The 13,020-nt window shown below is 56.2% G+C and overlaps 1 protein-coding gene and 1 long non-coding RNA gene across 2 annotated transcripts; both read right to left on the reverse strand.

The window, feature by feature from the left end:
- Positions 1 to 1,911: 1,911 nt before the first annotated feature.
- Positions 1,912 to 4,716, reverse strand: LOC134057447 (zinc finger protein 239-like). Its single transcript, XM_062514435.1, has 3 exons — positions 4,264 to 4,716; positions 3,769 to 3,909; positions 1,912 to 3,582 (listed from the first exon to the last, which is right to left on the reverse strand). The coding sequence occupies exons 2-3, from the start codon at positions 3,848 to 3,850 to the stop codon at positions 2,666 to 2,668; spliced, it is 999 nt and encodes a 332-aa protein (XP_062370419.1). The 5' UTR covers positions 3,851 to 3,909; positions 4,264 to 4,716; the 3' UTR covers positions 1,912 to 2,665.
- Positions 4,717 to 11,462: 6,746 nt separating this feature from the next.
- On the reverse strand, positions 11,463 to 12,665 carry LOC134057448 (uncharacterized). The gene is made up of 3 exons (XR_009934305.1): positions 12,275 to 12,665; positions 11,780 to 11,852; positions 11,463 to 11,593 (listed from the first exon to the last, which is right to left on the reverse strand). It is a non-coding gene; the product is annotated as an uncharacterized LOC134057448 (long non-coding RNA).
- Positions 12,666 to 13,020: the final 355 nt, after the last annotated feature.

Raw genomic sequence — 13,020 nt, forward strand, 5'->3', positions numbered from 1 at the left:
CGCATCGTGGGGATGAACCGGAAGTGGAAAGCAGCCGTATGGAGCCCCACACGACAGGTTGCACAAGCTACTGAAGGAGAAGGTGGATCAAGTCAACTTGCTGAACTCAAAGCTGTTCAGCTGGCCCTGGACATTGCTGAAAGAGAGAAGTGGCCAAAGCTTTACCTTTACACTGATTCATGGATGGTAGCCAATGCTCTGTGGGGCTGGCTGGAAAGATGGAAAAAAGCTAACTGGCAACGTAGGGGAAAGCCAATCTGGGCTGCTGATGAGTGGAAAGACATTGCCAGTCAGGTAGAGAAGCTACCCGTAAAGGTCCATCATGTAGATGCCCATGTCCCCAAGAGTCGGGCTAATGAGGAGCACCAACACAATGAGCAAGTAGATCAGGCTGCAAGGATAGAGGTGTCACAGATAGACTTAGACAGGCAACACAAAGGAGAGTTGTTCCTGGCTCGATGGGCCCACGATGCCTCAGGTCACCAAGGCAGAGATGCTACCTATAAGTGGGTATGAGATAGAGGGGTGGATCTCACCATGGACAGTATTTCCCAGGTTATCCATGACTATGAGATGTGTGCTGCCATCAAGCAAGCCAAGCGAGTGAAGCCCCTCTGGTATGGGGGGCGGTGGTCCAAATATAAGTATGGGGAGGCCTGGCAGATTGACTACATCACACTGCCTCAGACACGCCAAGGCAAGCGTTACGTGCTGACCATGGTAGAAGCCACCACTGGATGGTTGGAGACCTACCCTGTGCCTCATGCCACTGCCCGCAACAGCATCCTGGGCCTGGAAAAACAAGTCCTTTGGAGACATGGTACCCCTGAGAGAATTGAGTCAGACAATGGGACTCATTTCAAAAACAGCCTCATAAGCACCTGGACCAGAGAACACGGCATCGAGTGGGTGTACCACATTCCTTATCACGCACCAGCGGCTGGGAAAGTGGAACGGTGCAATGGGCTGCTTAAAACCACCTTGAAGGCACTGGGTGGGGGGACTTTCAAAAACTGAGAGATTAATCTACCAAAGGCCACATGGTTAGTGAACACCCGAGGTTCCACTAATCGAGCAGGCCCTGCCCAGTCTGAGCCCTTGAGAACACCAGATGGGGACAAGGTTCCAGTGGTGCATATGAGAGGTATGCTAGGAAAAACTGTTTGGGTGAACCCTGCCTCCAGCAAAGACAATCCAATTCGGGGGGTGGTTTTTGCTCAAGGGCCAGGGTGTACCTGGTGGATCATGCAAAGGGATGGAAAGACCAGATGCATACCCCAAGGAGACCTTGTTTTAGGGTGAACTACCTACAATACTGTGCCTGTATCTGTAATTGTATGGATGTCTATAATTTGAAGATTTTTAATTTGATTTGGCATGATGGTAGGGGAAAATTCGGGGTGGATAATGTTGAGGGTTAGTTCTTTCTATTTTTTTTTTCCCTCTGTGGAATTTTCCCCATTGTCATGCTAAGATACCTGTTGACTGGGCCCTGGTGACAAGGGGGAGGGGACGGGAGGGAAGAAGCAAGCCCCGCGAGATTCAAACAGCCAGAAGAGGAAGAGGAAGGCTGGGCCTCGGCCCATTTCCCCCGCGGAGTTCGGACGAGAAGGACGATCGCCGTCTGTGTCCCATCCCTGCCATCCCAGCGTCGGGAAACCACCATCGGACCCTGCCCGGCTGTCTTCTCGCTGTGAACTACCACCATCCAGCACTCTGCTGAGCATCGGGACCCACACCGTGAGCAGAGGGCTCTCTCTCCATCTCTCTCTCCCCCTGGGACAGCTCTGCCATCACCCCCAGCCCTCCTGCAGCTCTGCGGGAGCCGCCCGCCCCCAGCACCGGGAACTGCAGCTCAGGGAAAAGGTGCCTGCAGCCAAAAAACACTGGGACTGAGTTACTGTTCTGTTTGTGGGTAATTTCATAGCTGTTGTTGTTCTTGTTTGTCTTGTTAAATATACTAGTAAAGAACTGTTATTCCTACCCCCATATCTTTGCCTGAGAGCTCTCTTAATTCCGAAATTATAATAATCGGAAGAATCATATTTTCTTTCAGTCCAAGGGGAAGCTTCTGCTTTCCTTGGCAAACACCTGTCCTTCAAACCAGGACACCCCAGTTACAGGGCTTTCAAAGGAATGAACAGAAACCTTTTTGTTTCAAGGCCAAAACAAAAGAATTTATGTGTCCCTGCTGGCAAAGCATCCACATGCTTGGCTGGGTGGGAAGAACCCTTTTTGAAGGGGTTTCCACCCCACCATCTCCAAAATTGTGGGGTTTGCCCCAATATGTTCCCATTTGGCTGTGGAAGATGCCCATGAGCCAGAAAGGATTAAAATGATGGATTTCTATTGGAGAAGACCTCCAAGGCCATTCAGTGTTGCTTGATGCCACCAGAAGATGCAAAGAGTGAGATTTTTCTCGGGTCAGAAGTCGACAAACGTGCTCTTCACAATGGATTTCTGATGTTGATCTGTGGATATGTCCAGGTGCTCAAGGGAAGCCAGGAGGATGAAGAGCCGCCCAGCCAGGTGTCTTCCTAACATGGATCACCGGGGCTCTGCCCACCAGGGGTCACTCGGCATCATCCAGCACAGATCCTGCCATGGAGAATGGAGCTGGAGCAGCACATGAAGCTCTTCCTGCACTTGATTTGCAGGGCTTCCCTTAGTGGTGCCTCCATTGGTGTTTGGTCAGGTGAGAGCTCTGTGAAAAGCTCTTCCCACACTCAGAACACTCATAGGGCCTCTCCCCAGTGTGGATGCGCCGGTGGGTGACGAGGTTGGAGTTGTGCCTGAAGCCCTTCCCGTAGTCGGGGCAGCAGAAGGGCCTCTCCTCTATGTGAATGCGCTGGTGCAGGAGGAGACTGGAGCTGGTCAGAAACCTCTTGCTGCATTTATCACACTCATAGGGCTGTTCCCCTGTGTGGATCCTTTGGTGGACAATCAGTTCAGAGCTTGTCCTGAAGCACTTCCCACACTGCCCACACTCATAGGGCATCTCCCCAGTGTGGATGCGCCTGTGGGAGACAAGGCGGGAGTTGTATTTGAAGCCCTTCCCACAGTCAGGGCAGCGGAAGGGCCTCTCTTCTGTGTGAATCCGCTGATGCATGACGAGATTGGAGCTGGTCTGAAACCTCTTCCTGCGTATGTCACATTCATAGGGCCTCTCCCCAGTGTGGATCATCTGGTGGCGGATCAGTTTGAATCTCGTACTGAAGCTCTTTCCACACTCCCCACACTCATAGGGCCGTTCCCCCATGTGGATTCTCCAGTGCCAGATCAGGGAGGATCTCTTGCTGAAGCTCTTCCCACAATTTGAACACTTGTGGGGCTTATCCGCATCATGAAGATGCTCATGGAACCCCAGCTCTGAGCTCTGGCTGCAGCTCTGTCCGGTTCTTTGGCCCTGGTTCTCCTCCTCGGATACCCAAGAACTGTGTTTGCAGCCCATCCTCATGTGGGATCTCCCGGGCTTTTCCTCCTCGCTGGTTTCCTGTGCAATGGAGCTGCTCCAAACAGCCTCTTCCACAAGGTTCTGCTGCAGGGATTTGTCCTCCCTGGTCTCCATCCTCAGCTCCTTGTCTAGAGGGGGAAGGACAAGGAGAAGATGGGATTTGCCTCTGTTCCAGAGGGAGGGGGAAGGAGATCCCCCCAGCACGTCCCTGGCAGGACGGCGTCGGCAGCGGGGCTGTCCTGCAGCCGGGGGCCGTGCTGGGCTGGGAGATGGAGCAGGACAGAGGGTGAAAGGGGCAGGGACTTCCTCCTCACCTGCCTGGGGCTCCGGGGGCATGTTCTTCTTCCTCACGGCCTCCTCCTCCATCGGGCCAAGGTTTAGGAATGGGAAATCCATTTTTGGGGGAAAAGAAGGGTTGAGCGCGTTGGGTTTATGTTCCTGCGGGCCAAGTTCAGCTGGACAAGCCAGTGCCCCTTTCAGCCTCAGAGAGCCTGGGGCCGCTTATCACCAACCTCCCACACCCCTCCAGGCTGCCGGGGGTCCCCCGGCTCCGGGATCGCCCCTCTGCGCTCTCCCCGCTCCGGGGTTCCCGTATTCCCCCACGGCTCTCCCGGATATCCCCAGAACCGATCTCGCCCCCTCTCCGCCAGAACGAGCGATCGCAATGTGGGACCCGCCAAGATCCCTCCCGGGGCATTTCCGGCTGAGCTTCGGGGTCCTGCAAGATCCAAACATCTCCTGCCCCACAAAGAAACCTCCAGGAGACCTCCCCACGATGGATTTGGGGCGAGCTCCCCCTCCCAGCTCACCTGCGGCTTCCGGGGGGAGGGGTGATGCCGGGGAAGTCGGGGAAGCTGCGGCCTAGAGCGGGCGAGCGAGTGAGCCGCTCGGTTCTGCTGCTGCTCTTCCTTCCACTACTCTTCTTCCTTCCGCTCCTCCTCCCCCAGCCCGGCCCGGCCCGGTGCCGACGCGCAAAAGCAGCCGCGCTCCGCCCTGGGGGATTGCAAAGCGGTTGCGCCCCGCGCGGCACTGGGAAGTGATACTGGGAGCACTGGTAACGATCCTGACAGCACCTAGAAGCAACTGGGAGCGCTCTCCCTGCCAGTACCGCTCTTACTGGGAGCACTGGGAGGGAACTGGGAGCAAACTGCGCCTAGACCCGGCTACAGCCGGTGGTGGGCGGTGTCGGAGCAGAGGGCGTGGTTATGCAAATCTAGGAGCGATCGCGCGCTGTGATTGGTGTGCGGAAGCAGCGCGGGGTTCTCCCTGGTCACGTGAGGGCGGGAGCGGTGGGCAGAGCGATGGCGGCGGCGTGCGGTGAGAGGGAACGGGAATGGGAGCGGGAGCGGGAACGGGAGTGGGAACGGGGACTGGAATGGGGACTGGAATGGGGACAGGGACCTAGAATGGAAACAGGGAATGGGGACAGGGACCGGGAATACAGGACCGGGAATGGGGACAGGGACTGGGATAGGGACAGCCCCGTGTCATGCCCTGGGGACCGAGGAGGGGACAGGGACAGGGGAGGAGCCAGGGACTGGGCTGTCGCACCGTGACCTTGCTGAACTGGGAACTCGCGTGTCTCATTTTCGGGGCTCCTGCCCCCCACCTCCCCCCCCCCCCCCCCCCCCCGGGGGTTCCTCTTGTCGTGTTCTGGGGGGGAAGCAGTCAGCACCCACAGTACCCCTCCAGTAGCTCCCAGTATCCCCAGTAACCTCAGTGCTGCCAGACCAGTATGGGGGCTTAAGATAGATCCTGGTTTGGTGTCCAGTTCCAGTGCCCAGCCCCAGACCCGGTGTCCATTGGTCTAGTCCCAGTCCCCACCACGTTTCCAGCTGCTGTGTCATGATGCCAGGCATTGTCCCAGGTGGCTTCCAGCCCCAGTGCCAGTCCCAGTTCCCAGGGCCATGATGCCAAGATTGGGCTTGGTGTAGGGCCCTGGGCATGACTGGGGCACAGCGTGAAGGGTTTCATGGGACATGGGACTAAAGACATGAAACATGGGACATGGGGCATATAGGACATGACACAGGGTGCAGGGTGTGGTATAGGACACAGGACATGACCTTGAGCATGGCACAGGACACGGAACAGGACACAGGGACAGGGGACATGATTTTGGAGCATGGTACCTGCCCCAGCCCGTGATGCATGAGTTCCTGTGCCCACATGTGCCCCACACGTCACCTGCCACCCCCCCTGCGGCACCACCATGTTCTCACCGGTGTCCCTCCTGCCTGCTGGGTACAGTTTGGTGGCCTCGGATGTGGCCTTCCCAGTGTGGGTCCTGCTCTGCCACAAGCCCTGGGGACATCATCCCTGCCCAGTGGCACCAGGTGTCTATCCATCGGCGATAACTGGGACAAGTCCCACACGGTGGCATCAGGTGGCACCTGTGCCACTGGCAGCAGAGATGTCTACAAGGGGGTAACTGAAGGGACAGAACAGGGTGCAGGTGCTCACAGTGTCCCTGTCATCCACAGGGGGTGGTGATCAGGGGTGTCAGGATGAGGTGGTCATAGAGGTGCCACCAGGGGTGTGGTGATACCAAGGCACACATGGCCATGGAAGTGCCGCCGCAGGTGCTGGAATGCCCGTGGAGATGCCACCACGAGCACGGCAGTGCCAGGGGACACATTAGTCTATGGTGTGGCAATGCTGGTGGGCATGGCAGTGACAGGCCAGGCGTGGGGCCAGGCTGGGGTGGCTCCGTGCCCACCCCATGGGTGGCCCTGCTGGTTGCAAGCCGTTTTGGTTGGTGTCTGTGCCAGTGCCTGGCCCGGTGCTACCGTTAATGCCAGCCCTGGCACAGGGACATGCACAGGTGTGGGAGTGACAAGGGGGACTGGGCACCCCGAGGGCTGTGCCAGGCCAGCACCTCCCACCCCATGCCTTTGTCCTCAAGAAGGTGGCACACGGACACTGAAAGGGGTTAGAAGAGTTGGGGACACAGTGGTCATCTGGGGACATGAAGGACCTCAGCCTATGGAGGTGATTTGGGACACTGGTGTGATTTGAGGACGCTGAGGTGCCCCAGTGCTATCCCCAGCACTGTTTCCCTGTCCCCACAGTACCTGGCTGTCCTCAACAAGACCCTGGGCCACTACCCCTATGCTGGCACTGCAGGTGTCACCAGAGATGGCACCAGGCACAGCACTTCTTCCGCACAGGGGACATTGACCCTGGTAATGACACCTTCGACATTGCCTCCAGCGTCATCACTGGTGGGGACACTTGGGGTTTGGGTTTTAGAGTTAGGGTTGGGATTTGAGATTTGGGATACTCTAAAGGCATTTGGGATGGTCCCAAGAGGTTTAGGAGTAGGGTTTTGGTTTGGGGTTTGGGGTTTGGGTTTGAGGTGCAAGGTTTGGGATGGTCCTGGAGTATATGTGATTCAGGATTTGGGAAGTCCCAGGGTTTCTGGGCTCTCAGCATTCCCTGACCCCAGTCCCAAGCCCACAGAGTGCCTGGGGGTGTACCCTGGAGACCCCCAACTGCTGGTGCTGGATTGCACTGACAGCAATTTCACCCTCCAATTCCACAGGTAAATCCCACAAGTCCCACCCAGGGAAGTTTCCCATCCCTAAAATCCAAGTGTTGGATTTGCGACCCCTTTTTCCGAATTCCTGTGTGGGATTATGGGATGAAATTTTCCCTTTCCCAGGGTAATTTTTGGGGATTTTGTGGCCAAGTTTTCCCTTTCCTGATGTTTTCTGGGGGATTTTGGTGCAGAATTTTTCCTTTTCTAGAATGTTTTTTTTTTTTTGTTATTTTGGGAACTCCTGAGGTTTTTGGGGATTTCAGGTGGAATTTTCCATTAGCATTGGATTTTTTGAGATTTTGGGGTGGAAATTTTCCTTTTTTTTTTTTTTAGGATTTTGGGGTGGAATTTTAATTTCTGGGGGATTTTTGGGGTCAAATTTTTCCTTTTCCAGGTTTTTTTTTGAACTTGGGGAACTCACAGGGTTTTTTGGGGATTTATGGGCAGATTTGTTCTCTTTTTTGGGGATTTTTTGCGGCGGAGTTTTCCCTTTTGCATTGGTTTCTTTGGGATTTTGAGGTGGATTTTTTCCTATTTTATTTTTTAGTGATTTTGAGGCCTCTTGTAGTGTTTTTTGTCCCCTCAGGCTGATCAGTGTCATCATGGAGTTCCAGCTCAAGGCCATCAACATCCAAACGCTACTAAAACAGAAAATCCCCGACTGCTACACCTTCAGTGATATTGTGAGTGTCCGCAAGTGTCCCAGTGTCCCCTGAGTGTCCTTCTGGTATCTTCTCATGTCCCTTTTGTGTGCCTTATGTCTCTCCTGGTGTCTCACTCATGTCCTTCTGTCCCACATCTATCCATCTGTCCCCTGGCTGTTCCCCAGTACCTCTGCGGACCCTGGGGAGCAGCCAGTGAGTGCTATGACAGTGATGGTGATGGTGACAGTGACAGTGCTAAGGACAGTGACAGTGACAATAACAGTGACAAATGGCAGTGGCACTGACAGTGATGGTGACAATGACAGTGAAATGCCAATGACAGTGCAACCCAGTGTCCCCACATCACGTTTGACAACTCTGTCCATAGCAGGTGAGTGCAGATCCACCTGGACACCCATCCAGGAGTGCCACCACCCCTTGCTGCCCAGCAAAAGGGACAGTGGGGTACAGTGGATGATGGGAGACAGGGGGACACAGTGACAGGGTAACAGGTGCCATGTCCCCCTCGTGCTCCGGACACCGGCAGGACTGGACGCATTTCTGTTGCGCCCCAACCACACTTCCCCATAAAACCTGCTCCCCTCACACCTTGGGGACACCCCTGACCCCCCCCCCCCTTTGTCACCCTGGGGTGCCCCTCAGTCAGGGGGGTCTTGGTCATGCTGCAGGACCCTCTCTCTGTGCAATCCCCGAGGTGGCACCTGCGCTTTTTGTCACCGCCATCTGCCAATTTGTTACCAGCACCCCAAAGAAGGGGGCGGCCCACATGTTACAGGAGGAGGTGGTGAAAACATTTCTGGGGTCACTCCCAGCCATTTCCATCTCCCCACATCCCCCTGAAGATGCTGCTCCACCCTGCACCCCCTCCCCCCCGCCCCCACCACAGCATCCCCTGAGGGGACCTTGGGGACTGTCCCCATGTCCCCCCCCAGTCCCCATGGTACCTCCGCTGCTCCACCTGTGCTTGGCCCCCGTTCGTGTGGCGACCTCCCCATGTGAACGGGCAGGAGTTTCAGTCACATCCTCACCTCCTTCTCGTCTTCCTCCTGCTGAGGAGGTGATGTTGCTTCTGCTGGGGACTCGCCAGTGACACCAGAGGGACACCACAGGTCACCCCTCGAGGGGCCTGGGGTTGCAGTGGCTCCTGGAGTCGCCCCAGTGTGACAGCTGGGGGGCCTGAGATGCTGCAGTGACAATTTGGGGGGTGGGTGCTCGTTTTGGGGTCTCCAGGGTGAGTCTCAAAGTCTCCTCCCATCACCTCATCCCGTGCCTCAGTTTCCCCCTCACTCTGCAGGGAGCATCCAGAATTGATGTTCTGGAATTGGGTTTGTTTTGGGGGGTTTTGGGGTTGGGGCTACTGGGATGGGCTGGTGGGCCAGTTAGGTGATACACACCCAAGGTGTGTATCAAGGCTGGTGGTTATCTGGGCTCGGAGCTGCCTAGGCTGGGGGGCTGCAGGGCCAAGAGCTATCCAGACAAGTGTCAAGCTGGGATCCATGACTCAGGTGTCCATCAAGTGTCCACCAGTGTCCAATCTCTCCTGCCCCCATCCATCCCAGACTCCCTGGCCAGGGCTGCTTCTCACTGCAGAGTGGACAAGCCCCTGGTCAGTCCCAAGATGACCCCAAACCCCCTCCCACCAACCTCACCAGGCCACCCACCCTGAGCTCTGGTGCCATCGGCATCCCCTGGCAGCCGGTCCAGCTCTGAATCTCTTGGAAGAGGAAATCCACAGTCCCAGGCCGGGGACTCAAGGGTATCCAGGATGGTGAGCACTGAGTCCATGTGGCATAGGGGGACAGTTGGGGACACAGCTGGGGAGATGTCTGTGGGGAAGGGAGTTGGGGTGTAGGGGAGTGAGGGGCGCCTAAAAGGTGCGGAGGGGGTTGGAAGGGAGGGATGCACCCAAAAATGTGCCAAAGTGAAGGCGAGGGTGCATAAAATTGGGGTAAAGGATGGAAAGAATCCAAACAAGCACAGAAAAGACTCAAAATAGGGGGCACTGAACCCAAAAAAGGGGAAAAGGACTGAAAATGGAGGGGAGAAGGACCTAAAATCAGAGGACAAGGATGTCATGGGGTGTTACAGTGTTTTCCTACCTGTGCCAGGGTGAGTGCAGATGCTCCGTGCCAGAAGCAGCCATGGGGACATCCTGAGGGACATGGGCACACATTGAGGGACACAGGGACACTACAGGATGGGTCCCCTCAGACAGCCCAGGACCTCATGGTTTTTGGCCCCACTGGGGGCAGGGGACACATGGAAGGCGAGAGGAAGATATGGTAGGGAATTTGGACATACAGAGGGGAAAGGACATGATGCCACCAGGACAGATAGCAGGGGGACAATGTCACCAGGACACCCCTGGTGACATGTAGCATGGGGCCACATGACACTGTGGGTGGCACTGACCCTTGTGCTGTACCTTGGGCCATTGGGGTCCTCTGAGCGTGGAGTCCCTAGGACGCCCTGGTGACTGTCACTCACCTCCGGGCCACTTGTCAACAGCCGAACAAGTTCCACCTCCTGCCCTGCTGGGTGATGACATCTGGCTGGTGCACTGTGGTGGTGATAGTGGGGATGTGGTGGCAGTACCTGCATTGGACAGCACTTCGCAATGTCCCCATCCATGTTCCTCACATCCTCATCCATCTCCCCCCATGGCCCCACCCATGTCTTAGTTCCTTGTCGTTATTTTTAACCCCAGTTACAGGGCTTTCAAAGGAATGAACAGAAACCTTTTTGTTTCAAGGCCAAAACAAAAGAATTTATGTGTCCCTGCTGGCAAAGCATCCACATGCTTGGCTGGGTGGGAAGAACCCTTTTTGAAGGGGTTTCCACCCCACCATCTCCAAAATTGTGGGGTTTGCCCCAGTATGTTCCCATTTGGCTGTGGAAGATGCCCATGAGCCAGAAAGGATTAAAATGATGGATTTCTATTGGAGAAGACCTCCAAGGCCATTCAGTGTTGCTTGATACCACCAGAAGATGCAAAGAGTGAGATTTTTCTCGGGTCAGAAGTCGACAAACGTGCTCTTCACAATGGATTTCTGATGTTGATCTGTGGATATGTCCAGGTGCCCATGGGGAGCCAGGAGGATGTGGAGCCACCCAGCCAGGTGTATTTCTAACATAGATCACGGGCACCATGGACCAGCAATGCTCTGCCCACTGGGGGCCACAGGAACATCCAGCACAGATCCTGCCACGGGGGATGGAGCTGGAGCAGCACATGAAGCTCTTCCTGCACTTGATTTGCAGGGCTTCCCTTAGTGGTGCCTTCATTGGTGTAGGGTAAAGTGAGAGCTTCTGGAACAGGACTTCACACATTTGGGACACTCGTAGGGCCTCGTCCTAGTATATATGCGCTGGTGGGTGACGACAGTGGAGTTTTGGTTGAAGCCATTCCCATTGTTGGGTCAGTGGAAGGGCCTCTCCTCTGAATCTGCTGATGCCTGAGGAGACTGGAGCTAGTCTTAAATGTCTTCCTGCATTCCTCACAATCGGCACGCCTCTGCTTTGTGTGGCTCATCTGGTGGGCAGTCAGGTCAGAGCTTGTCTTGAAGCCCTTCCCACACTCCCCACACTCATAGGGCTGTTCCCTCATGTGGATTCTCCAGTGTTGGATCAGGTAGGATCACTTGCTGAAGCTCTTCCCACATTCTGAGCACTTGTGGGGCTTCTCCCCATCATGAAGCTGCTCATGGACTCTCAGCTCTAAGCTCCAGCAGCATCTCTGGCCACCTCCCTGGCCCGGAGTGGGTCTTTCTGCTTTGGATCACCGTGATCTGCATTTGTAACCCCTCATGAGGGATCTCTGGGGCTTTTCCTCCTCCTTGGATTCCTGCACCATGGAGCTGGTTTAAAATGCCTTTTCCATAAGGTTCAGCTGTGGGGATTTGTCCTCCCTGGTCTCCATCCTCAGCTCCTTGTCTGGGGGAGGAAGGACAAGGAGAGGATGGGATTTGCCTCTGTTCCAGAGGGAGGGGGAAGGAGATCCCCCCAGCATGTCCCCGGCAGGACGGTGTCGGCAGCGGGGTTGTCCTGCAGCCGGGGGCCGTGCTGGGCTGGGAGATGGAGCAGGACAGAGGGGGAAGGGGGCAGGGACTTCCCCCTCACCTGCATAGGGCTTCTGGGCCATCTTCCTCACGGCCTCCTCCTCCATCTGACCATGATTTGGGAATGGGAAATCCTGGTTTTGGGGAAAAACAAGGGCTGAGCACATTGGTTTTGATGTTCCTGCGGGCCAAGGGTAGCTGGAGATGTCATCACCCCTTTCAACCTCAGAGAGCCTGGGGCTGCTCATCACCAACCTCTTGCACTCCTCCAGGCTGCCGGGGGTTCCCTGGCTCTGGGAATGCCCCTCTGCGCTCTCCCCTCTCCGGGGCTCCCGCATTCCCCCACGGCTCTCCTGGGGATCCCCAAACCCCATACTGGCCCTCTGCCCACCAGTACTGGGTGATCACCACGTGGGACCTGCCAAGATCCCTCCCGGGGCATTTCCGGCTGAGCTTCGGGGTCCTTCAAGATCCAAACGTACCCTGGCCCCTCAAAAAGAAAACCTTCCAGAGACGCCCCCGCTGGTTTTGGGGCGAGGTTCCCCTTCCTGCTCACCTGTGGGTTCCGGGGGGGCAGGGTGATGCTGCCAGAGTTGGGGGAACTGCAGCCTGAGCGGGCGGGCGGGGGAGCCGAGTGGTTCTGCTGCTGCTCTTTCTCTTGCAGCTCCTCTTCCTCATGTTCCTGACTTTCCCCTTCTTGTTCTTCCCGCTCCTCTTTCCTTCCTCCCCCTCCTCCGCTCCCAGCCCGGCCCAGGTCGGTGCCGACACTGAAAAGCAGCCGTGCTCTGCCCTGGGGGGTTCCAAAGTGGCCGTGCCCTGCACAGTGCTGGAACCAATACTGGGAGCACTCGAAGCGATCCTGAGAGAACCCGGAAGGAATTGGGAGCGCTTTCCGTGCTAGGACCGCTCTTACTGGGAGCACTGGGACGGAACTGGGAATAAACAGCGCCCGGACGCGGCTTCAGCCGGCGGTGGGCGGGGTCAGGACCGAAAGCGTGGTTATGCAAATCCAGGAGCGATCGCGCGCTGTGATTGGTGGGCGGAAGCAGCGCGGGGTTCTCCCTGGTCACGTGTGGGCCGCGGGGGGGCCGGAGCGATGGCGGCCGGGCCTGGTGAGAGGGAACAGGGAATGGGGACAGGGAATGGGAACGGGAACCAGGAACAGAAACAAGAATACAGGACTGGGACGGGGAATACAGGACACGAACTGGGAATGGAAATGTGGGAACAGGACAGGGAATACAGATACAGCAACTGGAGAGAGAATATGGGATAGGGATTAGAAAGATGGGACCGGGATTA

The sequence above is a fragment of the Cinclus cinclus genome, unplaced genomic scaffold (assembly GCF_963662255.1).
Source record: "Cinclus cinclus unplaced genomic scaffold, bCinCin1.1 SCAFFOLD_66, whole genome shotgun sequence".
Lineage (NCBI taxonomy): Eukaryota > Metazoa > Chordata > Aves > Passeriformes > Cinclidae > Cinclus > Cinclus cinclus.